The sequence below is a fragment of the Panicum virgatum genome, chromosome 9K (assembly GCF_016808335.1).
Source record: "Panicum virgatum strain AP13 chromosome 9K, P.virgatum_v5, whole genome shotgun sequence".
Taxonomy (NCBI): domain Eukaryota; kingdom Viridiplantae; phylum Streptophyta; class Magnoliopsida; order Poales; family Poaceae; genus Panicum; species Panicum virgatum.
In genome coordinates, this window is record NC_053144.1 from 48,258,304 (window position 1) to 48,285,549 (window position 27,246).

The following is a 27,246-nucleotide window of genomic DNA, read 5'->3' on the forward strand; positions in this document are numbered from 1 at the left end:
GCTGCCGCCGCGCCGCCGAGGGCGAACTGGTTGCGCCGCCGTGCCGCCGCTGGGCCGCCCTGCGCAGGGCCGCAAGCCGCTGCCGCGCGCTCCGAGACCGCCGGGCTCCCCTGGCCGCGGGGCTGCTCCGCCTGCCGCCGGCCGGCCTCCCCGCCGGCTAGGAACGCCGCGCCGCCGCCCGTACCCGCGTGCGCCGCCACCGCGCGTGCCCCTACGCCCCTGCGCCCCTACCTAGCGCGCGCCCCGCGTCCCAGCCGCCCTGGCCGCGGTCCGGCCGAGCCGCGCAGCCGGCTGGCCACCGCCGGCGTGGGCCCGAACCGCCGCGAGCCCGCCTGGCCAAGTGCCGGCCATGGCGCGGCGAAAGCAGGGGAGGAGGGCGCTGGGAGCTGGGCTCCCACAGGCATGTGGGGCTCGGCTGTCAGCCCCCCCCCTTTTGTTTTGTTTTGTTTCAAGAAATTGTTAATTCGGCTGAAATTTACTAAATGCATATCAATTCGTAGAAAAATGCTAAAAAGGCAAACTAGTTGTGTTAGCTTCGTAATTTCATGCTCTATTTGATAGAACCATGAAATGGTTAGTTTCATCACTTTTGATAGATGGTTTTGATTGCACTTGTTTTATGGTAGTTGAGACCTAGAGCATCTCCTTTCGGACTTAAAGTCGAACCTGATCTGATCAATGCACCCTCTTGTCTTCTTTGATGGAGACACTTCAGGCTAAAAAGAAACTTAGAACCAAACCCTGTCGCCGCTTTCCACCATCCCTTTTAAACCCTAGTTGAAGCGGCTGTTGGTAAATTTTTGTCCATGCAACCTTTTGTGAGTTTTGCATTGTTTTGCGTTGCATCATTTCATGAGTTTCATGCATGGCATATTTTATTCGTGTAGACGCTGAAACCGACGTCGTCTACGAGCTGATTGCCGAGCCGGTCCAGGAGCATTCCGCAGAAGAACCGCAGCCAGGAGAAGTCGTTGATCAAGCTCCTGAATAAGTCACTAACCCCGCTGACTGCCAAGGCAACCCCCGGTGCATAACCCTTAATTTCAGTATTCAATATTTGTTATATAATTATTGTGCATTTAAGTTTCTAGGAGTTGATTGGAACCTTAGATGCATGATCCCTAGGTTTCCTCAGTCACTCTACTAGTATACAGGTCGTTAGTACTGCAATGCTTAATTAGGATTCGGTAGAAGACGAGTGATTCCTGTCACTCGCGAGATATAGGTCTTGTTACTTATGAAAAAGTTGCTGGAAAATGAATCTTTGAGAAAAAGAAAGGAAAAATGGAGACCGGGCGGAAATGCATTGGTTATGGATATGGAAGTTATGGAAAGTAAGCCTCCGCCTGTGTCGATTGAGGACCGTATCGTTGTTGGCACTACTGATCGAGGATTGAACAGTACTAACCGCATGCCGGGAGTAGGAGGTAGTCGAAACCGGTAAGCTCAGTACCATATGTGCACTGGTAGGCGGACTTGATACTGTCTTCACCAGTGGAGCTAGTATCCAAACTCATGGCTGACCCTTCGTTGGTATCGGTGGGGCTAGCAGTCTGGTGTTATGTCGTAGCTTGGTTAATTATTATCATTATCTGTATCGAGTGTCCTCCAAGGTTTGTACGGTTTTGAACCATCTGATGTAATAAATGTGGCATCAGCCTCCTGGGACTGGTGTTTTGTATCACATTTAAGTTCTCTCTTATGAGGGGACGCTTCACGGAGGAACTTGTATATTGGTTGAACCGTGTCGATGATATATTTCAATGCATCCCACCACTCCATACTTGCAAAACTTGCATGAGTAAATCTATCATCTTCGGTATTCGCCCATTTGCTGTGTTGGAACTCAGTAGATGCCATCCACTGCATGAAACGATCACATTTTCGTCGAAACTCTGCTTCCGCTCTCGATAGATCCATGGCACGCTGCACCTGAGCCTCCTCATCTTCTTCATCACCGGGATAGTTTCCCTCCGCTGCAGCCTTCTCCCGTCTCAACCTCTCTCGGGCCCGGTCAGCAGTTGCCTTGTTTGCCCTATCCAACTCACGCTGAAAGAAGTCCCGCACATCAGGTGGCACATTCCTGCAATGGACCACCTCTTCCCCGCGTCCAGCCAAATGTTGTTTCAATCTAGTCGCACCACCTCCTCCTTTCTGCGTACGACAATAGTTGCATCGCCATCCGAGATAAAGATTTTCACCGTGTTCCCATACAACATCTCTGCCTGCCATTGTCTATCTGCATACATGGACAATGAATACATATCATCTAATATTCTAACTCCTAAGTCATAGTGTCAAAAATCATCTAATACACCTAAATCAAATCTACCTAAACCTACTACATAGTGCAAAAAATCATGTAATACAAATAAATCTTACCTACATTCTAAATATACCTAAATCATATACCTAAATCATAAAACAAATCATCTAAATACACCTAAATCCTAGGGGAAAAAACCTTACCTGCCCGAGGCTTACCGCTGCTCGTTGGCGGTTTACCACCTCTCCGGGCTGGTAAACCGACCTAACCAGGCGGCTAACCGGTCGGGACCGGTAGATCTGCTACCGGTCCGGCTTACCGGTGGATTAGACCGGTTAGCCGAGCTCCGCGGGCGGCTGGCCGGGGTCGGGCGGCGGACGGCGCTTTCTTGCGGCGGACAGGAGTGAATGAGGGGGGAGCGGATGAGGGAGGCACGACTGAGGCTGCGGGTGTCTGCGGAATGGGCCGTCGCTTTTTTCTTTTTCTTTTTTGATTTAACTTCTAAATTCCGCAAACTATACTAAATGAATGAATTTTTGAGATAATTTGACACCATTAGATTCGTCGCACCTTGAAGTATTTTTAGAATTTTTTTGGGAATTTTTCATTTTTTGAATTCAAATTTGAATTTTGAATATGAGCCGGTTTCATACCGGACCAAACCGGAACCGGACCGGTTTGTCCGGTTCCCACCGATTTGGTGAACCTGGATTACCCTCCTTGGCAAAACCGATCGGGGACCGGCCGCGGGGGTCGCCAATCGCCATTGACCGTCGCCGTCGGTGCGCGGAAACTGACGCGCTGCCCCGGGCTACCTCTCTTTGTCTGCTTCTCGCGGCCGCTCGCCCGGAAGGCTGGGACTGGGCGAGCCGCATCCGCCTGGGGAACAGAGAGGCGGGATGCCTAGGCGGCTGGCTGCCTACTGCACGGTGAATAATTTGCCCTCGCCGATCTAAGGGTATTTGGTTCGCGAAAAATTTGAATTTTGGTATTGTATTATATTATGTTGTTATTTGATAATTAATGTTTAATTATAAATTAATTAGATTTTAAAATATTCATCTTGTATGAAACAGTTATACTATGTAATTAGTTTATATTTTTTAATTGTATTTAATGTTCTATACATGTATTCAAAGATTAGATGTGACGGGTATCGTAGAAAGTTTTTTGTTTTTGAAACTAAAGAGGGCCTAACAGATCAATGGCAATCAATTCACCATCAGTTCATCAGTTGCTCAGACAGTAACCCGTATGCGAGACGCTAGATCTGCACTCCTACTCCGAACATGTGTGGACGTGTCTGTTTTGTTAGCCGCATATCTTGACCTTGTTTGTTTTTTCTTGAAGTAAAACTTGTCGGTACCCTGCAACAGGGATACCCACTCTTACTGCAGCAAAGCAGGACCCGCGTAGTTATCCGTAGCTGCGCGGGAGAGACGGAGTAGCCAGGCCCCACAGGCCAGGCTTTTCCCTCACCAGGCCAACGGCCCCGGACCGTTCCCCGCCTGAGGATGGGTCCGGTGGCGCCACGTGTCTCCATGGAAGGGAAGCTCCAAGCTGACCGCCGAAGCCTCGGACCCCCAGAGGGGTCCGGGACCTCCTACGCCCGTCCGGACTCCCCTCACCGTGTAGGGGTCCGAAGCCGCCACGTGTCCCGGAGGCGTGGGATCGTGCGCGAGCCTTCCGGAGGAAGACTCGCCCACCTACCGCATTTAATGCGATAGACAAGGCGTGCTCTGCCGCCGTGGTACACAAGACAGCCTTTTGTCAGGCCCCGCTGCGCGCCGCGTATTACCAAGGAGCACAGTGCAGCCGCCTGAGCCGCGCCCGCGCAGAGCCCGCCTGTAGCATTAAACGGATACGACAGCACGGCACTTTTCCATCATGCCGCCTACGCCGCAAGCTACACCGCCCGCTTAAGCAATGTGACGGGCGGTGTCACTAGCTGCGACGGGCCTGACCTGACAAGACGACGCTAGGACATGATGGACGAAGGGCTCCGGGAGCAGGCGAGGGAATCCAAGAGAAAGATCTCCTTTGCCTGCGACGCCATAATGCATGAACAGTGCGTTAGGTTATACTACATCGTTGGACCCACCTGTCGGGGATCCAACGACTGTGTACGCGCCCCCTTGAGATATAAAAGGGAGGCGCTCGCTGTGCACAGGGGGATCCATACAGACTCAAGCTCTCGCACCTCCTCACGCTTGTGGGAAGGCAATACAACACACAGTGGATGTAGGGTATTACGCTCCGGCGGCCCGAACCACTCTAAATCCTGCTGTGTTTCTTGTGTTCTGAAGGGAGATCGATCTAAGACTAGCTACCCCCTGAGTACACACCCTCTGGGCTAGGGCGGGTGCCTTCCGCCACCCGGCCGTGGTTTGCAGCACCACGACATTCGGTCAAACACCTTCTTAAGGTTGACTCGGTAGGCCGCTTGGTCCGCCTTGAGCTTTGACCGAGTTTCCGCGGCGTGGGAGGCTTCAGCCTTCGTGTGCGCCTCCAGGCGGGTGTGCCAGTCGGAGAGGCGCTGACGCTCGCTCTCCAGCGCAGACCACTCCCGCCGGAAGGCCACCTCGGCGGAGGAGGTTGCCTCCTCAATCGAACGCCGAACTCGCAACAGCACCTGAGGAAGCGGAGTCGTATCCTCCTCCGGGGATTGGAGCTGCAGGAGCCGCCTGCCAAACACCACCTCCAACTCTTCCTCCGCAACAGGACCGGAGCTGGAGGTAGGGGCTTCCGCTGCGGCACTTGTCTCCGGCGCTTCCACTGCCGCCGAGTCGGGCGCGGCCGGGCCCAGCTCCGGCGCCCCCGCTGCCGCCGAGTCGGGCGCCGCCGGACCCAGCTCTGGCGTCCCCGCTGCCGCCGAGTCGGGCGCGGCCGGGCCCAGCTCTGGTGCCCCCGCTGCCGCCGAGTCGGGCACGGCCGGGCCCAGCTCCGGCGCCCCCGCTGCCGCCAGAGTCGGGCGCCGTCGGGCCCAGCTCCGGCGCCTCCCATGCCGCCGAGTCGGGCACGGCCGGGCCCAGCTCCGGCGCCCCCGCTGCCCCGCCGAGTCGGGCGCCGTCGGGCCCAGCTCCGGCGCCTCCCCCTGCCGCCCGGGCACCTGCTGATGTGCCAACGGTGGTAGAAGAACCGCTGGGGCGGGAAGCCCTGGTAGCAAAGCAGAAAAAGCCGTCAACACAAAAAAAAAACAGAACACCGGCGCAAGGGAGGAGAGCAAGATGACACTAACCCAGCAGAACCGGGGACCCAGCGTCCCCGGAGCCCGGGCCTCTTCTCTTGCAGCTGCTGCTGTTGCTGTTGCTGTTGTTGCCCCTGCAGCTGCGATACAGGCGTAACCCGGGCCTGCGCCCGTTGCTGCTGTACCTGCGGCTGCGGCATGGGTGCAACCCGGGGGTCGCTCCTGTTGCCTGCTGCTGCCGTCCGCGTACCTGCTGCCGCTGCTCCTGCGGCTGCTCCTGCTGCGGCCGCTCTTGCTGCCGGCGCGATGAATTCTTCGGCGGCGATGGTGGTGGTCCAGTTACGCCAGAGGACCCGTGGGGGCCAGCAGCCCGGGAGCTACCCTGGCCTGCGCCCTCGGAAGACCTCTGGCGCTTCGCGGCGGGCTCCGACACCAGGGTCCCGTCGCCCCGGAGTAGCCTCCGCCGGCCTACGTCCCCTGACGACGCACCGGAGCTGCTCTGGGCCCGGCTGGAGCCGGCCGCAGCCGCGGCCTGTTTCCCCTTCGTAGTGACACCGGACCCCGCAGCGCTTAGCGTAGCCTGATCCCCGGACGAGCCAGGGATCCGGAGCCCACGGTTCGGGTCACCCCCGGTCTGCCGCGGGGCCAGTCCCCCGTCGTCCAGGGTTGGCAGGGTGGCCAGCACCGCCACCCTCGCTGGGTCCTCGCAGAGGGGGACTATGCTCTGCGGGAGGATCAGATTCTCTGCGATGAAGGTGTCTCCCGTCACGTTCCGCACCAGGACCTCCAAGGCCTCCTGGGTCAGGTCGCTTCCCTCCCCGCGGTGGGTCCTGCTGCAATCGTTGAGGCCGGTGAAGCTCCACGCCGGTCGCGGCCGCTGCTTCAGGGGGGCGATCCGGCGCTTCACGAAGTCGCCGAGCACGTGCCACGAGGTGAGGCCGCTCCCTGCCAGTGACCTGATCTTATCCAGCACGGAGTCGAACTCCGGCTGCAGCGATGGCTTGGCCCTCCAGGATGCTTTGTCGGAGGCGGGCCCCGCGGTCGGCAGGACAAGGCGCTCGTTGGCTTCGGTGGTGGCAACCACCCAATCCCTGCGCCACTCCTCCCACCTTCCGCCAGCAAGGCCCGGAATGTAAGGAGTCGGCAGGTCGCTCCTTATCTGGAAGTAGTACCCTCCCACTTCGTCCTTGCTCCTTCCGGACTTCACCAGGATGAAGAAGTAGCGGAAGAGGATGACGCAGGGACGCACTCCTACGAACATCTCGCATAAATGCACAAAGATGGACGCCAGGAGGAGGGAGTGGGGCGTCAGATGCTGAAGCTGGAGGCCGAAGTCTTCCAGCAGCAGCAGCAAGAATGAAGAAATCGGCAGCCCCACGCCGGCGGAGACGTGCGAGGTAAATAGCACGAACTCCCCGGCGCGGAGGTTGCCAAGGGGAACCGAGCCTGCTCGCACCCCCCAGCCGGTCTCCTGAGCGCTCCACCCGAGCAGGCGGCGCACTGTGTTCAGCTCTCCCTCGGTCTGGAAGCGACGGGGATGAACAAGGGATGCCATCTCCTGACGGGCGAGGAAGGAGCCTGTGTAGGGGGGAGAGAAGGTCAAGGAAGGCTCGGAGGCAAAGGGGCGCAAAGGCTGGAGGAAGAAGACGAATGCGGGAAAGCAACCATAGGATACGGTATGCCCCGTTATAAAGCCTGTCTCAACCAGCGCGCCCCGGAACCGTCGCCGGAACTCAAGCGACGCTCGCACCAGGAGTTAGCCGCCCAGTCCATGACGTGAGGGGCCCAGGCCCACCTGTCAGGGAGGGTGGGTAATCAACGGGGGTGCGAAAAGGCGGGATCCGAACCGTCGCCCGCGCGCGTGAAGCAAGGCGGAAGCCGAGCTGACGTGCGCGCATTAATCATAGGCGTGGCCGAGCTTTTCGGGAGCTGCGCCGGTGGTAAATGATCCGTTTACTCCGGCCGCAACAATGCCAAACGTCGCGCGTGTGACTAAGTGAACCGCTTATCGTGGGGCCCTTAGTCAGTAATCCGTTGCGACGTGATGAGGCAGCAACCAACCCAATGGGTAGTCAAAGCCGGTCAAGACCTGCAGAAAGGAGCTTCAAGCTATATAGTACCAAATCGCAGAAGTGGCCCCACCTGTGGGCTCGTACCTCCCCCAAGGTGGGCCCGGGGGCCACTGTCGGTACCCTGCAACAGGGATACCCACTCTTACTGCAGCAAAGCAGGACCCGCGTAGTTATCCGTAGCTGCGCGGGAGAGACGGAGTAGCCAGGCCCCACAGGCCAGGCTTTTCCCTCACCAGGCCAACGGCCCCGGACCGTTCCCCGCCTGAGGATGGGTCCGGTGGCGCCACGTGTCTCCATGGAAGGGAAGCTCCAAGCTGACCGCCGAAGCCTCGGACCCCCAGAGGGGTCCGGGACCTCCTACGCCCGTCCGGACTCCCCTCACCGTGTAGGGGTCCGAAGCCGCCACGTGTCCCGGAGGCGTGGGATCGTGCGCGAGCCTTCCGGAGGAAGACTCGCCCACCTACCGCATTTAATGCGATAGACAAGGCGTGCTCTGCCGCCGTGGTACACAAGACAGCCTTTTGTCAGGCCCCGCTGCGCGCCGCGTATTACCAAGGAGCACAGTGCAGCCGCCTGAGCCGCGCCCGCGCAGAGCCCGCCTGTAGCATTAAACGGATACGACAGCACGGCACTTTTCCATCATGCCGCCTACGCCGCAAGCTACACCGCCCGCTTAAGCAATGTGACGGGCGGTGTCACTAGCTGCGACGGGCCTGACCTGACAAGACGACGCTAGGACATGATGGACGAAGGGCTCCGGGAGCAGGCGAGGGAATCCAAGAGAAAGATCTCCTTTGCCTGCGACGCCATAATGCATGAACAGTGCGTTAGGTTATACTACATCGTTGGACCCACCTGTCGGGGATCCAACGACTGTGTACGCGCCCCCTTGAGATATAAAAGGGAGGCGCTCGCTGTGCACAGGGGGATCCATACAGACTCAAGCTCTCGCACCTCCTCACGCTTGTGGGAAGGCAATACAACACACAGTGGATGTAGGGTATTACGCTCCGGCGGCCCGAACCACTCTAAATCCTGCTGTGTTTCTTGTGTTCTGAAGGGAGATCGATCTAAGACTAGCTACCCCCTGAGTACACACCCTCTGGGCTAGGGCGGGTGCCTTCCGCCACCCGGCCGTGGTTTGCAGCACCACGACAAAACTGTTCATAACTTTGATCACTAATTAAGGGTATTATATAAAGATAGTTTACAAAAACAACTCTAAAACTTTTGCGATAGGAACCTTGACGAATCTAATGAGGCTTTTGAACCGCATAATTAGAGGATAATTATTGTAGTATCACTGTAGCCAATCATTGATTTTAATTACCGTCATTAGATTCGTCGCGAAAAGTTACACCCATTGGTGAAGAGATTTTGCAAATAGACTTTTATTTAGTACTCCATGTATTCAAGATTCCCTTCTAGAATTGAGTTCCTAGAAGAGAATCAAATAGGTGAGAAAACCAACCCCTTTGCTTAAATTGTACAAACTTCAATCTGGGTCACCGGATCAACATCCAAGGGGCTTGGGGATTGGATAATTTTACACTTAACCGCCCACTCTAATCACATTTTTATAAATCTCACCCTCCCACTCCCCCTGCGCACTCCCTTGGATGTGGATCTGGTGGCCCAGATTAAAGTTTGCACGGTTTGCATGGAGGAGTTAGTTTGCACTAGATATGTTCCCCTTCTATATCTATTTCTAAAGTGTGTAACATCTCCATCTAAATTTTTAGCTTGATCTGCATGTGTCATTGACAAGTAGATCTTAGTACATTCCGTATGCGGGTCATGCTAGCTCTCCCTCCATAACTCGGTCGCGCAGCTATTTATATTATTGTCCAACTAAGAAAGTACCAGGAGGCGCGCCAACATCTTATGAATGGAATGGTAACTGGCGCCTCGTTGACCCCATTTATATCCACCCTCGTGTCATGCCAGTAGTACTTATTGTACGACAAGAGTCGAAATTCGTTCTACTATTTCTCTCAGCTTGAACGAATAATGCCATGCCAATACTTGTTGTGAAATATGCACACGGACACAGGAAAATATTCTGATATGGGCCCTTCAAGTGGAGATCTTCTGCCCAACACCGGGATTTGTTCTTTTCAAATTCTGTCCATCCAAATGGAGATCATCTTCCCAAACGAAGGTGTGGGGATTTTTCTTTTTTGGAAAACACAGTGCAAACGTACGTTGAGACTTACATATACACGGACGCACGGTTAGAGGAAGAAGAAAGGATCTGATCAGTGGGGCCGCGGGCAAAAGAAGACATCTCAATCCATTTTTCTGTCCTGCTCACTTCAAAAATATCATTTTAATTCAGGTGGTGTCACTTTATATGCCTACCAGCAAATCGACATCACTCTGCATGTCTTCTAGCAATTTTTCCCTTGAAACTATTTATCAGTTTTCTCTATGACTAATGATCAATTACATTAGTTTTAGTACTATAAGTGATATATCCATTGAAACTATTTTAAACTTGTCTCTATGACTTTTAATTACAAACACTATATAAATATGATTTTTAATTACTTTTAGTGTAATTAGCAAATTTAAATTTAATATTGCTAATCTTATTAATTTTAAATACTTTCATTTCTTTAACTATTGACGAAATTATTTTGTTATGATTTAGTTTAAATTATTTCTTGATAAATATTTATATGTACTCATATTTTACAATTTTGCTAACATGTACATACTTTAATCTCTAACGATTTTGTTTCTAGTGTTGTTGATAAAGCAAATGGATGTACGCTATACATCTTCAAAATCAAGTAAGTATTTGAATACGAACCATCCAGTTTGTATTCCACATTGAAGCATATTTATATATAAATATGAATTAAAATGTGAAAAATAGTACTACGCGGACTATTCCACATGCATTTCGTTCGTTTTCGTCCCTACGCACACTCATTTTTTTTATGGATGTGCACACACACTCCACTCACTATCGCTATCAATACTTTCGAGGGACTGAAACTATGTATCTTGAGATTAATGAGTTTATTTGCCTCGTTTCATCCGAACACTTCGGCGTTAAACTGTCAAAGTGAATCTAAGGAAAAAGAGTAACCGTACTGACTAGATGACTCAATTCCAAATCATCCTGTTCGCTGTGCTGGTACTAGAGACTGCTGCTGGAGTGGTGTGAGAGAAAAATACTACTGACTGACCGGTGGCTGAAGACTGCTGCTGAACTAGTGTCAGAGAAAAACACCATTGACCGGTGCTGGAGCATAACACCAGAACTGGGCTCTTTTACCTGCGAGACAGGAAGGCAGAAAATGGTAAACCGCTTGCCTGACGAAATGCCGTGTGCCCGTCTCCATCGCCGTCAGTCTCTCCGCCTCACTCAACTCCCGGCGACCACGAACGCGCCGTAGCCGCACGAAAACAACACACTGACACGTGAGCCCACAATGACCTGGGACCCACTGTCATCCTCCGCTCCCTAAACTAAAATCTGTCCGGGGAAAGTGGAGTTTGCAACCAGCCTTCCGCACCAAGTTGGGGGCGTGGACCCCCTCGCGGACCACGGTGCAAATCCCAGGAAACGAGGGACCCGCGGGCGCGTACGAGGGTTGGGGAGGTGGGGAGGCCCCGCCGGAGGTGCCGGTCGGCCTCCCGGGCCCCGCCGCGTCGTACGGACGAGGCCTCTCCGAGGGCGACACGTCGGCGGGAACGGCGCGCCTCGCCCTTCGCGCCGCGCGCTGGGTGCGGGGTGGGGCCGCGGGGTGGGGAGGGGGGACCCCCCGTCCTTTTCACGTGCCACCACGGTACCAGGGAGCGACACCTAGCCAATGGGAAATTTTCTATAATTGGTACTAGTACGCTTGTTCTTATCGGCTGGAGCGGTTTCACGCTCGGTGATGGTGGTTTTTTTCTTTCTTTTTCTCTGGAGCCGACGAAAATTCGTGAGATAGAGAGCGGATGGGAACACGGGAGTCTGTTTCAGTGAGCAGCGAGGAGAGAGATTGAGAGAGAGCGCATTATATAGGGTTTTCGAGGGGTGGTGTTGGTACCACGGCAGGTTTGGTTCAGTGTAGTGGGAAAAGTAAGTTGGTGGGATAGACATAATCCACATAGGTCGCGTATTGAATACGCATGTTTCTTATTGGACCGACGGATAGTGGGTTTTATTCTTATAAATTTGAAAAGGTTGTACATTCTACTTTACAAGATTTATATACGTTAATATTATTAAAGTTGTTTTCTATTTTAAATGTGTCCAAGCATTATAAATCTATAGACGTTTCGTATTATATTTTAAAGCTTGATACTTATTGTCTCTGGGTTTACTTCAAGTTATCCGTGTTATCTTGTCGGTACTTTGTGCTTGTTGGCCCCGCTCTAGTCTTTATAATCGTATATTTCCCCTACAAATAGGGCTTAATGGGTCTATTTTCTTTTTGTATATGTACAGTCCAATCCCAAGTATGTACATAATATCGATGGTATCTGATATGCCCCTCGGCAACAGAAGGGGCCTTGTTTGGGTCCCTCGCTTAGCTTTGTGTTCTAGGCAGTAGACTTTTGCTTGTCCATATGAAGTATGCACGCATCTTTTTTTTTTAAAAAAACATTTGGATCCCTTGTTTGGCACTTGCAGATTGAAGCTACAATGATTATTCCCTTTCACACTCGGGGAGCAACAGCAATCCAGTAGAGGTCAAGATATATAGGTTGCTGCCTGGAGGTTGATCTAGCTTATTAGTTTCTGACTGAATGATTCTCTTATTTTTTGTACTGGACATAATATCAAACTTATGTCAGTTGCTTAGCCAGTACTCTCACCGTCCCACAAAATATATAATGTTAAAAAATATCCGTTTAGTCTTCAATTTTTTTCCAAACAGACTGTTCGTTTAGATTGTCGTAAAATTTATCTAATTAAAGTAATATCAAATACTAAGAAATAATTGCACAGAAATGTGAATGAAGCCAATCAAACTGTTAATTATTAGATGTAGCGTTTATAGTTCCAATGCATTTGCATTTATTAAGAATCTAAGGAACCAAATAAATAGCGCGGTTTTCAATCACAGTTTTTTTTTCGATAATCACAACTTATATTTAACTAGGAGTAACATGGTCGTTTTGCACTACTAGTAATATGTCTGAAATTTTCTAAACATACAGTCTTTATAGGACAGAGAAAGTATATCATAATAAGGTGTCTTATTTCGTGGCTATAAGTATCTGGGACGCAACTTACAGTGTGTAGAGGCGCAACACATAGAAGTAGGGACCTGCTAGCATTATTGCACTACTTTCAATGTCGAAATCATGTGTAGCCGTATCTGAGCTCATTTGTTTACAACTTAAATACAAACAGGTGGTAACCAAAGTGCCAAGCTAAGCTACAAGCATCTGAAAAGGGCACCTAAGCCATGGCTTGTCGTCATTACACATTTCATAAAGTAATCTTTATAAATTCTCTTTGGCGTCCCTACTTTGTTGGTTTGGGCAAGCTGCCTAATTGTGGAATCGGCTACTTTTGGCTTCTAGGGTGATAGTAATCGTTAAGCAAAGGAGACAGGAGCTAATACCCCAAACATAAATAATAGATGACACACTAGCCACAAAAAGCAGATGTGGCTAATCCTTAAAATAAAGGCAGACAAAGCAAACCGTACCCTGGCAAGTAAATATTCCGGGACTTTTGCCTCTTCCTAGTGTCTTTGCGTGATGGTAAGTCACACTGGTACACTTCTCTACCATGGGTTTTTTTCCCCTTTGTCATATGCCAATTGTTCTCTTTTCTCAGTATGTGTGGATGAACAAGGTGGTATCGTATAGTGTTGCTTACAACGGCTTAAAACATGATAAGCCATATCATTGATGTGCCAACTTAATTACTTGCCACTATGGCTAGCATCAAAAGAAAATTTTACTAGGTTGGGAAAGTTTCGACCGACCTATTTGTGTACTTGTTGTATGATCTTGAGATCCCCGTGCATAAAAATGTACAGATGCGTCACTTGTAAGTTTATCTGGGATTAGATTAATATATAATAATAAATTAGTAATATCTAGTCATAGGTGTGTTATGCTATAGTAATAGGTCGATTCATAGTTGACAAACGATGAGCGCAACATGCCCTTGATCTTAGTATATAATTAAAGTGCAATTGCTCACCAGATCGCTCATAGATCTTTACACCTTTACGACTAGTAGATCCTGCTGCGGGATGGCTATAAGGTAACCACCACTGCAGGAGTAACATGTAACATGTAAGCTTATAATCACCCACACCAACTTATTAGCAGTACAAAACCAGACATGAAAGTGGCCACACACCCCACTACATACCATCGACCTCACTGCTCCTAAACTATGAATCGATCGACCTGAGCTTGTGCGTGGTAGCATATATGTAAAATCGTCTCAGGGTATCTTCTTTTGATATTTGTACCTGGCAGCTTAGAATAGGTGAGTGGTTTTGTGGTCCACGCAATTATGGTAACTCTCATTCTTTATCCAGTAATTAAAGGGTTTTTCCTTGTACCTGAGTGGGCAGCTCCTACCTTTTGAAGTCCCTGTCGAGGTTGGCTAGATCGGAGGTGAGCAAGTCATTGGTCTTTTCGCTGTAACTTATGGTGACCTCTCAGTTTGATGGTTTGAATGCAAGCTGAAACTGCTGCATTTTGAGGCGGCTATACCTAGCTTCAAAAGAAAATTTACTAGGTTGGGGATCTTTTGGACCTTTGTCAATCTAGAAGTGTACTTGTTGCATATTTGATATGATCTTGAGATCCCCGTGCATAAAAATATAGTACAAATACATCACTTGTAAATTTATCTAAGGTTTCATTAATATATAATAGTAAATTAGTAATATCCAGTCGTATGTGCGTCATAATAGAGTAACAGATCGATTCATAGTGATCAAATGATGAACACCACAAGTCGTCGCTTCTAGTACAAAATTTAAAAGCGATTGTTCACCAGATCGCGCATCGATCTCGGCACCTTGACGAGTAGTAGATCTTAGATGCGAGATAGTTATAGGATAACTGTCACTGACACGTGAGCCTGCGGTTTTCTATTAGGACAGTCCCAACCCAGACTCTACTATGAAGTCTAAACCTCTTATTTATTGTGTTTTGCTGATGTGGCAGTATATTTATAGAAGAGAGAGGGAGAGAAATCAAGACTTCATGTCTTATTTAGACTCCAAGTCTTCACGTAAATCAAGAATGAATGTGAGAGAGACAAGTGGGCCATATAAACTAAAGTAACACACTTTGCCTTGGGAAGTATAGTTTCTTATGATGGAGTCTTAAGAGACAAGTGGGAAGTATAGTAACACACTTTGCTTAGACTCTATAAGTAGAGTCTACATTGAGACTGCCCTTATATGACTATACCTACTTGTCAGTGGTACAACACCGGACATGAAAGCACCATCTACCATCAACGGATCAACCTCACGGCCTCTAAATGTTGTTGGATTTTCCGATCCGTTGGCTAGGTTCCTGAGCTTGTGCGTGGGAGCATGTAAAAACCTCTGAGTATATCTTCTTTTGAGATTTGTACCTGGCGGCCTAGAATAGCAGTGTGAGTGGTTTTGTGGTCCATGCAATTATGGTAAGTCTCGTTGTTTATCCAGTAATTAAAGTGTTTTTCCTTGGTACCTGACTGGACAGTTCGTACCTTCTGAAGCCCCTGCTGCGGTTTGCTAATTCGTACGTGAGCAAGTGATTGGTCTTTTGGCTGCTGTAACATGTGCGTGGTGACTGCCGCCTGGTGACCCACTTTGATGGTTTGAAAGCTAGTAGCTGAAACTACTGCATTTTGAGGCGACTGTCTGAGTAGCCTACTGGCATTGTGCAGCGGTAAAAAGCTAGCCACCTTATGGTCCTGTTTGGATACTCTAATTTGGTTAGAAGTTAGAATTAGTTTTTTATTCATGATTAACTCAAAACTAACTCTAATCAAAGTGGTGTTTGAATGCAAGAGTTAGAGTTAGATTAAAGACACTTTTTCAATCATTTGCTCCTTTAAATATTTTTTCTAGCTGGATCTGGTGTGGCCAGCTCTTGTGTAGCCTCATACCACTCATAAATGTCACAAACAAATCATCTCCACAAATAAAATAAGAAAATATGATAAAAAATAATTCACTAAAACAACACATCAACGTCCACACCATTTGCTCCAAATGAACATCCTACAAGCTGATTCACTAACACAGGACTAAATATTGTCTTAACTGAAATTGCTATTAAAATAAAGGAAATTCTTCCTCTACCGGTGAAGAGTAGGTGCCACCCCCATTTGTAGTTGCATTCACATAGCTGCGAAAGTTTCCACTAGTAATCCTATTCAATGTTTCGTCAGGAGTTTCCATTCCAACAGATGAGGCAAAGGTTCCAACCTGTGCAATTAAACAAGCACATAAGATGCATAACTCTTGGAAAGAAAAAACTGGTATAACTTTGGTATAGAACTTATTTACATTCGAAGTCATTTAGAAGTTCTAAAATTTATAATTCCAAATTAGATAACTTATAATGACATTTTGAAGTATTAAACAATCTCAAATATAAAAGTTGAAAATACAAAGTTTTATATTTCGTCGAGTTGTATGACTTTGGTATAAAAATTTTTCATATGAGATCATATAAAAAGTTTGTATTCAAAAAATGCATCCACTAACTCTCTCACAGACAAGCACACATATACTTCTTGTGAGATGTTTCGATTTTGTAAACATTGTTATAACAAAATGTGTTAAATCTTCTCAACTTTTTATCGCAGCCTCCACGTGTGACACCATCACATCATGACAAATTTCATAATTTTCAGATTTCATTTGCTTTTTTTAGAATTTAAAAATCATTCGGACACATATTAGTGGTCATATTTCTTGAACAAGATATTCGGAATTTCTGTTCATTTCATGGGTAAGGCCTCAAACTGGGCTAAATAACATGAATATAATTTTTCTACTCATTGTATTCCATTATTTGAATCAACTGCATTTCAAATTTGACTTAATTCAAAAAATTACTTGGAATGTAATTAATTAATTAAATATAGAAAACAAATAAAAAAATGTACCAAATTTTGATATGGAGTAACACATGTTGTATATGGATAGTAGAAAAAGTTTTGAGGTTGGAGGTATGAAAAAATTTAATTCTTTGCCGAGTGTAAAAAATACCCGGCAAATTATCATCTTTGTCGAGTGCCAAAAATAATACACTCGGTAAATAAATCTTTGCCGAGTGTAAAAAAACACTCGACAAACACTTATCTTTATCGAGTGCCAAAAATAATACACTCAACAAAAAATTGTTTCCCGAGTGTTTTTTGTGTGATACTGGGCAAAGATCTTATTTGCCGAGTGCCCGAAACAATGCACTCGGCAAAGGTTTTGCACTCGGCGAACTCCAAGTTTCCCGTAGTGATAGCTACTCAATACGCATGATGCATATCCGGAAATGAATAGCAACAAATGTCTAATCATGAACATGCATAGCCTCTCCAAATGCATATGCTTGTAAAAAATAAGGAACACAAAATGAGTGGTTGTAGAACAGTTGTCTCAATTGCCAACCAACAGGAAGGGCGACATGTAAATATTCCTAAAAAATGGGCACACTTGGGGCGTTGCTGTCCTCGACAATCCGTTGAGATCCTGTCCGCCTCCTCAAATCTCAACTTGTGGAACCGGAATAAAGCGCCCACAGCGACGGACATGGACAGGAAAAAAAAAGAGCCTAGCTAGTAACAGACCCTAGCGAAGTAGCGAGCCCAATCAACAGCGACGGTGGAGCTGCGGCGTGCCACACGTCGTACAGGCTACAGCACCCCGGACGCTCCACCATCCAGGTGAGGTTTCCATTACATACAAGGGATTCTCGTCGCAACTTGCAAGGGGATCGAGCGAGCGAGAGACAGGGATCGAGAGGCCACACGCGCGCGAATCGTCGGCAAACTCTCGTGCGCGAACTGCAGACGCCGATGCGGATGGCCGGATGGGATCCTCGCCTGTCACCTCTGTCGCGTAGAACGGCGTAGCGATCGATGCAAAGGCAAAGCTGACGCTCGGCATTGCCGCACAGGAGTTTCAGTATCTGGCCAAGAGGCTCCGTCCATGGCGTAATGCTGTACATACAGTATGCAGTATGCTGGCGGTTTGTCCGAGAGGCTATGCACCTGCTAACAACTGACACGATCTGATCTGTATGGCTACCGGCCCGTATGGATCTTTTTGGTCGCCAACTGACGTGACTCGTCGACAGGTTCTTGGTGAAGGACTGAATGGTGTCTAGTTACGTACTTTTATAAGGAAACTTTATTTAACTCAAGGTTTTACGTTAAGTTGATAAAAAAATTATACAGTCCCGACCTCTGCATTACGAGAATGCACACAGGCTAAAAAAAGAAAGAGATAAAAAAGTGATGAACTGAGACACTAATGACTGTCAATTCGTATACTAGACCATCACTCATGTGGTCGGGTAAAAAATTTCTCGATCAGCTGATCCAACTGTTGTAATGCTACTATAACCAAGTCTTGTAAAACTGGTTTTTGTAGTATAATCCATGAACGAAGTCAATGGATAACTGAAAAGATAAACCGCAAAGGAGAAAGGTTAAATTTTCTTTCAAAAATCAAAATGTTCCTGCAAAGCCATAACGACTAACAAGTAGTAGCCACTTCTAGCGGGACTAGCGGTGGTTTCATTTCTTTGCTTATACCCCATAGCCAGTTAGCAAACATATGTGATTTACTACAAGGCTGCGGAAAATCTGGAGCCGCATGTGTGATAGACCGAAAGACCTGAATGGTGTCTAGTTAGGCTACCATGTTTTTTTTTGTTTTTTTTAGGAGTTGGCTACCACGTTTTGGCAAACTTATTTTCTTGCATTGGCAATTGTTTGTTTCATTGCTGTAGTTCTTTAGCCGCAGTCCACTTATTACGTCATCAACTTATTTCGGAGAAAAGATGTTAATAATCGCCGGGCACACCTTCGACAAGCTTTGACATGTCATGCTATGGAAATGAACCAAACAGAGACCGCATCACGTTTAGAAGAACCAGTGCGTACCATATGCTCGTTCATTAGGAGTCGTTTTCTTGCCAACAAATTCAGATGACATTGCTCCTAGGAAAGGAGCATGCATCAGAACCCAAAAAAAATATGCTCATTAAACAGAGCTATCAAGCAAAAATACGTCCATTGTGCATGCAAAAATACACATTCCAAGCTCTGGAACAAGAGGCCTTTTAAGGGGTGTAAACCGGCCATTGTGCTGTCATGCCAACCCATGTTTGTGGAAACATGATGTGTCCTTGCTGAACCTGCCTTCCGAAACAGGACCCACAAATTTATGGCCTTGGCCCCCATTTCATGTCCCTCTCCGTCCCTTCCTTTTCCGCCTGGCCACACGGATGACTTTATTTGCAGCCTCATCAAAAATTAAAGGAATGGTGCACGATGGTCGTTGGAGCGGCCGAGAGCGGGCAGGCATGTGACTGTTAGTGAAATGTGGAACGCCTCGAACTAGCCATGTAACCTTTCTAGAAGGAATGGAGAGGTTCCTTGTGGAACTCCAGCTCGGGTTCGTTCCTCCACACTACGTCAGGAGGAATCTCCAGCGGCAAAAAGCTATCGTTATCTGGGTGCTTAAAGCGGGGAATACAATTAATTTTAAACAATCATTATTGCTTCTACAGATAATGAGTTAAATTTTTTTTTACCAGAACGGATTAATGCGGCGTCTGGTTCACGTGCATGATAGTACCATGCTGAATTGACCTGACAGGTGACGGCAGTGGTTATCCCTGTATTCTAGCTGGAGTTTTCTTCTCTGTGCCAGCGGACTATTCAACCTAGGACAGACTACGTATCTATCATGCTGATAGCTTTGTTTCTGGGCCATGTTAATTTCAATAGCCCATCATTCCATCCTTCCCCTTTCAGCCGGCCGGTAACGTTTTCTTTACAGACTAATAGTCAAGATTAGGATTAGGTGCAGCCGTGCTAAAGATTTCTAATCTGTCGCTGTTCATCACTCGCTGCCACGCCTGCTCTGCTCTGCTCCAACCTCGTCTCACCTCTTCCACACTGGCTCGAGGGGGGCCAAGCGGGATTATTGGGCCGGGCCGTGTGTATATGGGTCGTTAGGCCCCAGGTGTTGTCATAGTGATTTCTGCCCACACTAACCTTTTTTTTGGGGGGCAAGGCCCACACTAACCTCGGTGAGGCAATCTTTGCACTACGATTCACGCACCAAAAGGTGCGACGTGAGCGTGCCACGTCATAAAAAAAATTGTGGCCGTCGATCCGGCCACCAACGGCCGGCGGCTGGCCGAGTCCCTCGTCCCCGCGGTCGCTGGGCGAGGCCAGCCCCCGCAGGCTCCTCGCCGCCGCGGCGCCCGCGCCGCGCTCCGCCGCCGCCCGAGCCGCAACGCTCGAGCTCCGACTGGCAGGGGAAAAAGGGGGAGGGAAAGAGGGAAAGGCCCGCCACCGCCACGCGCGGAAGGGCGGAGGTCGACGCCGCCCGTGCCCAGCAGAGACCCAATGGAGCTGCAGCTCGCCGCCGCGCCGCGGAGGGAGGCCGCCAAGCTCGGAGCCCGTCCGCCGCCGTCCAACCCCGATCCGCCGCCGTCCGGCCCCGATCCGCTCCAGGGAAGAGCGGATTCGCGCCGGGCTGAAGCCGAGGCGGTGGCGGTGGAGCACCTGAGGCGGCGCGGCGTGGAGGAGCTGCGGGGGCGGGGCGGCATGGAGGAGCCGTGGGGTCGGCAAAGGAACAGGGGACGGAGAAGCCGTGGGGGCGGCGGAGGAATAGGAGAGGGATGGAGCAAGAGGGAGGCGCCGACGAGGTCGAGGAGAGGCCGAGCTCGGCCGACCACGGTGGGGTGCTGGCTCCTTTATCGTCCAGACCGTCGCGACGCCCGCCCGCCGCCACCCCATGGCCTCCGCCGCAGCGCGCGCGCCGGCACGAATCCGGCCATCACGGCCATGGACGGAGAAGGAAGGAGGGAGGAGCGAGTAGGGAGGAGAGAGACGGCCCACAGGCTCGAGGACCTCGCTGGAGCCTCCGTCCCGCTGCGCGCCGCTGCGGTCCGGCCGAGGAGGGAGGAGCGAGGAGGAAGGAGGGGGCGGCGCGGCCCTGCTCGCCCTGGAGGAGGCGGCAAAGGGCACAGGAAGGGGGAGGGGGCAGCGGAGATCGAGTGGGAGAGGACGAGGGAGAGAAAAAGAAGAGAGAGAAAAAGAAGAGAGAGAAAAAAAAACTAGAGGAAAATAGGAAAAGGAAAAAGGGAGAAAGAAAAAAGAGAAAATGAGAAAAAAAGAAAAAAAAGAAAAAGGGAAAATAGGAAAAACTGCAGCAATGACTTCCGATCAAAAACAATGCGAAGATAACGAATTCACATATTCGTCCCACCTACATTGCAATCCTGAAAAAATACAAAAATACATCAAACTACGTACATTCTTATTCCACGTATTAAATAAACTTACACCAACTAGAATAAGTTCGGGTCGTTACTTCTACAATAGCAACACTATACGTACAATTCGATCACTATTCTTCTATGACTTCTCATGCTACCTCCACGATAACGCATCATATTTTAATTTAACCACTACTTCCTAGAAAAATAACACATCTACTAATCGCAACATGTTTTCGAAAATACATTAAGTGTCGGACTAATTGTGCTCCGCTCTCCCTAATAAACTATCTTACTCCTTCTTTCACCACAAAAAAATCAACAAAAGAATATTCAAAGTTTCATATAATACAAATAAAAGTTAAAAATCAGGTCACGCGCAGCAACGCAGCGCGGCCTTTCTAGTGAAACAATGATTTCGGTCGCCTACAGTACACAAGTGTACGAGAGAGTTGGGTTTCGGTAATTAAGCAAACAGCACGTCACAGCAAAGCCCTGTCATTGTGATTTTGTACATGCTGATGTCGCAAAGAAAGACAGCCTAATACAAGCCCGGCTCTTGATTGGCGTGGTAGCATCAAGGCTCTTGATTGGCGTGGTAGCATCAAGGAGACAAGGAAGTAGAGGTCTCGGCATTACCCTTGCAGCCACGTGCCATGGTAGCTCAACCTACGCGCGCGCTTGGATACATCGAGACAGATGAATTTGTTTGCTTTCATTCATGACGCCTGCATAGTATTAATTCGTTTCAATATGAACTCGTCTCGGTTTGATCAAATTCGAGTTAGACTTATTTCTATAAATTTTCCAAACTCGTGCTCACAAGGACCTTGATCGACATACTAGTAGCTATACTAACACAATTTTCCTAACTAGATTTTGGCACTGCTCGTGAATTATAGTATTGGTTTGGCTACAATCCAGACACCACCTTTTTTTCCCCATGCATGTTTTGGCCTTCCCGATTTTGTCACTGCCGCAAAACCATTTGATTTCAATTCCTCAGTTCAGAAAACAACATGGCACAGAATCCCCAATGTGTTTTGGCTTTGTGCTTGCCAACGCAGTCATAGCATCTCAGTTGGGCTAGCCCTATGCCGCTATGTAACTGTAGCTTTTGCACCACCCCTGGTATGACGAAAATTGTGATGCGTCGTGTCACTCAAATTATTCGGTGTAGGGCAAGTTACCGCCGTGCACACGCTCGCCTACCCCGTTACCATCACAACATGTCGTACGTGTGGGAATCTTATCTCTATCTAGAATTTTGGTCCTAAAAATTTTCTCTCGTGATTAGATCATCAAACTCGGCTCGGCAACTAAAGCGTCTAGAGTCCCTCGAAGAGCAGGAAATTCCGGGCCAATTCTTCTTGGTGCCTGCTTGGATTTTTTAGAAGGAAAATGTATTGATCTTAGCGCATTACACCGGTCCTTTTACAAACAGAACTTCAAATAAAAGAAAAATTATAAAAAAGTCCAAAACTCCTGTTCATCAGCCTTCAGAGATTCGTTCGTCACCGCCGCCGAAGCCGCTTCCCAATCGTCGTCGGGCACCAGAGCTAATCTCCACAAGGTGGAGGCCGCAAAAGGAGGGCTTACTTCTAGGCGAATCAGCCGAGTACACTGCCTCCCAGGCGCATCGGCCAACTTCCGTACCCACGACGCATCCTTCGATTGCACCGCCGGCAACCCGAGCAAAGCTCAGATTTTCACCAAAAATCATCTTCCTCGAGATTAACAGGATCAACAACATCATCACCTGAAGAAGACGACGATGCGCCGGCCCTCGACTCCTGGACAGGTCTCCCCAGCCTCTCCGTTGACGTCGAAGTAGATCGCCATCGGAGAACAGAAGAGGCTGGGAGAAATTATTCCGCTGCGCCGCCGTCGCTTCCGCATCGCCGGCGTCGCCAGGAAAAGCAAGCCGCTGAGGAGCCACACTCCTCCGGCAAAATCTAACTCCACTGCCGAACATCGACGGTGTGCAAACCCTAAATTTATATGGACTTAACTAAGACCCTACAAAAACAAGCGATCTATTGAAGAGACGGACCCCGCTCCTCGTCGCCACCGGCAGCGAGGCCGGAGGCGACTGCAAAATGTGGCGGCGGCGGCGTCGCCCCTCGGCTCCTTTCTTTTTGCGAGAGGAAAGAATAAAGGAGTGTGCCTACTTGGATTGAAGAGGAACAAACACGTCTCTATATTATCCGCAAAAGGCAGAGCCGCCGAAAGAGGAACAACACAAGGAAATGCACGCGAATTTGATGGGAAAAATGCAAGCGAATCTGATGCTCCGTCTGCAAACTTTTTTCAGCTCCTGCACTCGCACGGCGTCACGTACCCTCTGACATGTGGGGCCACTGGCCCGCCTGCAATAATCAGCCGCTCAAGTCAATCGTCAACAGCAAGAACATTTTAATAAATAGGGGAGTAATAATAATAAAAAGGATAATGAAAATAAGTGGATGAATTGTTGCATAATAAAAGGGGGAAAGTGAAGAGGCTCATCGTGGAAGACTCAGTCCCCCCCCCCCCCCCACCCGAACCCAAACAAACCCTTGCGAGGGAGCGAGGAGAGCTGCTCGCCGCCACCGCCGCCGCCGCCGCCGCCGCCATGTCGGGAGGGATCGCGCGCGGCCGCCTCGCCGAGGAGCGCAAGGCCTGGCGCAAGAACCACCCCCACGTCCGTGCCTGCCTCTCTCTCTCTCTCTCTCTCTCTCTCTCTCTCTCTCTCTCTCTCTCTCTCTCTCTCTCTCTCTCCCCCTTCCTACCGCGGCTCGCGCCGCCGCCCGATTCGAGCCTCGATCTGATCCTCTTCCTGTTCCGCAGGGGTTCGTGGCGAGGCCGGAGACGCTGGCCGACGGGTCGGCGAACCTCATGATCTGGAACTGCACCATCCCCGGCAAGCAGGGGGTAAGCGCCGGAAACACCAGTTCGATTCGATTCCATTTGATCCGGCTCGATTCGCACAAGGAATTAGTTTGGCTGTGTTCGTAATCGTGCGAGGACGGCAATTTAGGGAGAACGGCTCTGTCCCGTGCGAAATCACTGTAGGATGGGGCGGTGCTCAGATGTGTGCCCCCCTTTTGCAGTTTTGTTTATGATGAATTTTAATTTATTTTATTTTGTGAACACATGGTCTGTGGTATTTTATCATTTCTTTATTGTACTGCTTATTGATTTGTTAATTCGCTTGCCTTGGATTGTACCAGATTCTTTTTTTATTGCAATCTGTATAAGACACTTACTAGGACTTTCAGAGGTGTTCTTGCCACATGAGGATAGGCAGCTTTTCTCAAGCTATTTGGCTTAGGCGTTCAAATATTGTCCGGAAGTACCATTTTGTAACATTAGAACTGTTTCTGCATGGCTAGACATCTGGCAGAGCTGCTCGATGCTTCACCAATGCTGAAAGTTAGAAGACAATGTTGACTATGTTTTCCTTTTCTTCTGGTGTTTTGTGACTGGTTTGCACCAGTATGTTTTAGGTAATAAGATAATGTGCCACCACCGCCAGTATTTTCATCACATCAGAATACTGTTTCTTAGTTTTTTTTTCTTTGAAAAACTTGTTTCGTAGTGTTTTATAGCTCTGAAAAACTTTCTATTTTGTTGCCTGTATGTCCCTAAACTGTTTGAAAACAAGCTTCGAAACATTGATCTACAGTTATTATGCTTTGTTAAGTCCTTTTCTTTTGCTGATCACTTGCTGGCATTCTGGAATTTGATCAGGTCCAATGTAAAGTTATGTATCCTTGTGCACTCTAACCTCCCATTTCATTTGTATTCTTTTTCCATTGTTTTCTTTTCTGTGGTGAGATTTTGTCTCCAGTACTGTTTGGGTTTCAACTACCTTTCGCTTCTATGCAGACTGATTGGGAAGGTGGTTACTACCCTCTTACCCTTCATTTCAGTGAGGACTACCCTAGCAAACCTCCAAAGTGCAAGTTTCCACAGGGTTTTTTCCACCCAAATGTCTATCCTTCAGGGACAGTCTGCCTCTCAATTCTTAATGAGGATAGTGTAAGTCTAGCTATTCCAGGATTAAACAGCATCTAAGTTTGTTCCAAATTTCCTGTACTCATTGTATAATTTCAGGGTTGGAGACCTGCTATTACTGTTAAGCAGATTCTAGTTGGAATACAGGACTTGCTCGATCAGCCTAATCCAGCTGATCCTGCTCAAACTGACGGATATCACCTTTTCATCCAGGTAAGAAAGAAACAGTGAACAAGATTGCTCTATTCATTATTGTTCTTTTCTCACAAGATTTACAAGTTTTTTTCCCACAAAATAATTCAGGATCAAGTGGAATATAAGAGACGTGTTCGTCTGCAGGCCAAGCAGTATCCTGCTCTGGTGTGAGGATGTTGGATGCTTGAGATCCATGACCCATCCTGCACATCCGCATAGTAGCTGCGACATCTTCAGTTATGCATCTGAATATGGATTTGACAAGATATAAGTTCTCTGGAGTATTGCCAGTGTAATCTTGGAACTTTTATGATATGTAGACCCGGCATTGGCTTGAAACAAAGTTGTTTCCTTAACTGCTGTAAGTGCTGGAGTGAATGACATTTTGATGACGATCACCTTTATCTGTAATCTCACTTCAAGGTAATTTGATTTTGCGTGTTTATTAAAGAAATTTCTGTGCTTGAGAAATGGTATATGCATTTTGGCTTTTGTGCTCTGTTTGATGTTGCCATTTCCAACATTAGTTCAAGCAGTTCCCTTAACTGATGCTGCCATACATCTCCGATTCCATCGAACTTTACCATTCTTGTTGAAAATTGTCGATTGGACTAAGCTGTGTGACTTGCGGGACGATACGTTGTTTGGTGGGGTCTGGGATTTGTCACGAGCATGATGCCGACACATAATTTTGATTAATTCGGATGATTCGTTGCTGAGTTGAGACTGTCAATGGTTATTTTGATTTTGTTGCAATTTTTGCCTCTAAAAATTTCGGCCATCGTGATCAATGACTCCGGTCTTGAAATTAACGCGGCCATGATTTGCGCCCATCGGTCTTTCAAAAAGGATAATTTAAGCATGGTTTACATCGATAATGCTGGCGTCAAACCCACTGCTCCTCATGGACGGGGGCAACGCTGGACACGTCCCAACTCTGACTGAACTCTGAACTACGGAAACAGAGGAAAACAATGGAACATCATGAGCATGGCAGAGCGTTCTCGGCATCACAGCTCCTGCAAACTTCTGCTACGGAATGAGAACGACGTGCTCCTCCGGCCTCTCTCAGTCTCAGGAGAAGTTGACGCGGGCCTGGTACGTGAGCCCGAGGCACCAGTTTGCCGCCGCGACGTCGGCGGCGACCACGGTCTGCCGGGTGGTGTAGGAGGTGACCCTGAAGCTGAGCGCCCGACCGCCGAGCTGCGCGAACGCCTGGAACGACGCGCCCCAGTTTTGGCTCATGCGCACCCACGCGCCGCGCCCGCTCCGCACGGCCACCTCCGCGACGTCGCCGGCGCCGGCCACGTTCATCACGTACGCCAGCAGCCAGTAGGGGTTCCCCTGGAGCGCGAACCGCAGGCCTCCGCGCCGCACGCAGGGCACCCGCCGGTACGCGACGGGCACGATGCCGGCGCGCCACTGCGCCATCCGCATGAAGGCCGGCTTGGAGAGGTCGAAGTGGGCGCGCGGCGGGTTGCACCAGCCGCCGCGGTTGGAGTCCAGCGCCCAGTTGGGCGGGCACAGGTTGGTCGCCGTCACCGTGATCGCCGGCGAGCCCCGGTAGCACCAGGGCGAGCCCGCGCACCGGATCTGGTAGCACGTCCCGCACCCGAACCCGTCCTTGAACAGCGTCGTGCTCAGCGCCGCCGTGTCCGTGCCGTACCCCGTCGCGTACAGGTTGCCGTACCCGCACGCCCCACCTGCGGTGAAAACAATACAATCCCGGCACCCGTAAGCAGAATGCCAAAGAGGAAACGGCGCCGCCAACGCATGGCAACAAGCAGCAACGTACCCATGGTCTCGGCCGCGGTCTCGTCGCCGTAGAACGTGGCGTGCGCCGGGGTCCACGGCATCGCCGTGAACCTCGCGTTCGCCGCGGTGGCCGCGCAGGCCAACGCGACGGCGACGGCGAGGGCCAAGATGGCTATGGATGGAGAAGCCATGGCTCCGGTTTTGTGTTGTGCTCGTGTTGCTCTTTGTTCTTACTTGATCAGCTGAGCTCGGCAGACAATGCAAGGGCCAAGGTCGAGTGAAGTGTATTTATAGCTTGCGTCGGATCAGTCGGACGGAGAGGTAGTCGGTGA

General features: G+C 49.4%; 2 protein-coding genes across 2 annotated transcripts; one reads left to right on the forward strand and one right to left on the reverse strand.

Moving 5' to 3' along the window:
- The first annotated feature begins 23,494 nt into the window (after positions 1-23,494).
- Positions 23,495-25,635, forward strand: LOC120651851 (SUMO-conjugating enzyme SCE1-like). The gene is made up of 5 exons (XM_039929492.1): positions 23,495-23,648; positions 23,795-23,878; positions 24,836-24,988; positions 25,064-25,177; positions 25,268-25,635. The coding sequence occupies exons 1-5, from the start codon at positions 23,580-23,582 to the stop codon at positions 25,328-25,330; spliced, it is 483 nt and encodes a 160-aa protein (XP_039785426.1). The 5' UTR covers positions 23,495-23,579; the 3' UTR covers positions 25,331-25,635.
- Positions 25,636-25,855: 220 nt separating this feature from the next.
- Positions 25,856-27,105, reverse strand: LOC120648056 (putative expansin-A30). Its single transcript, XM_039924830.1, has 2 exons — positions 26,955-27,105; positions 25,856-26,862 (listed from the first exon to the last, which is right to left on the reverse strand). The coding sequence occupies exons 1-2, from the start codon at positions 27,103-27,105 to the stop codon at positions 26,234-26,236; spliced, it is 780 nt and encodes a 259-aa protein (XP_039780764.1). The 3' UTR covers positions 25,856-26,233.
- Between the last annotated feature and the right edge of the window lie 141 nt (positions 27,106-27,246).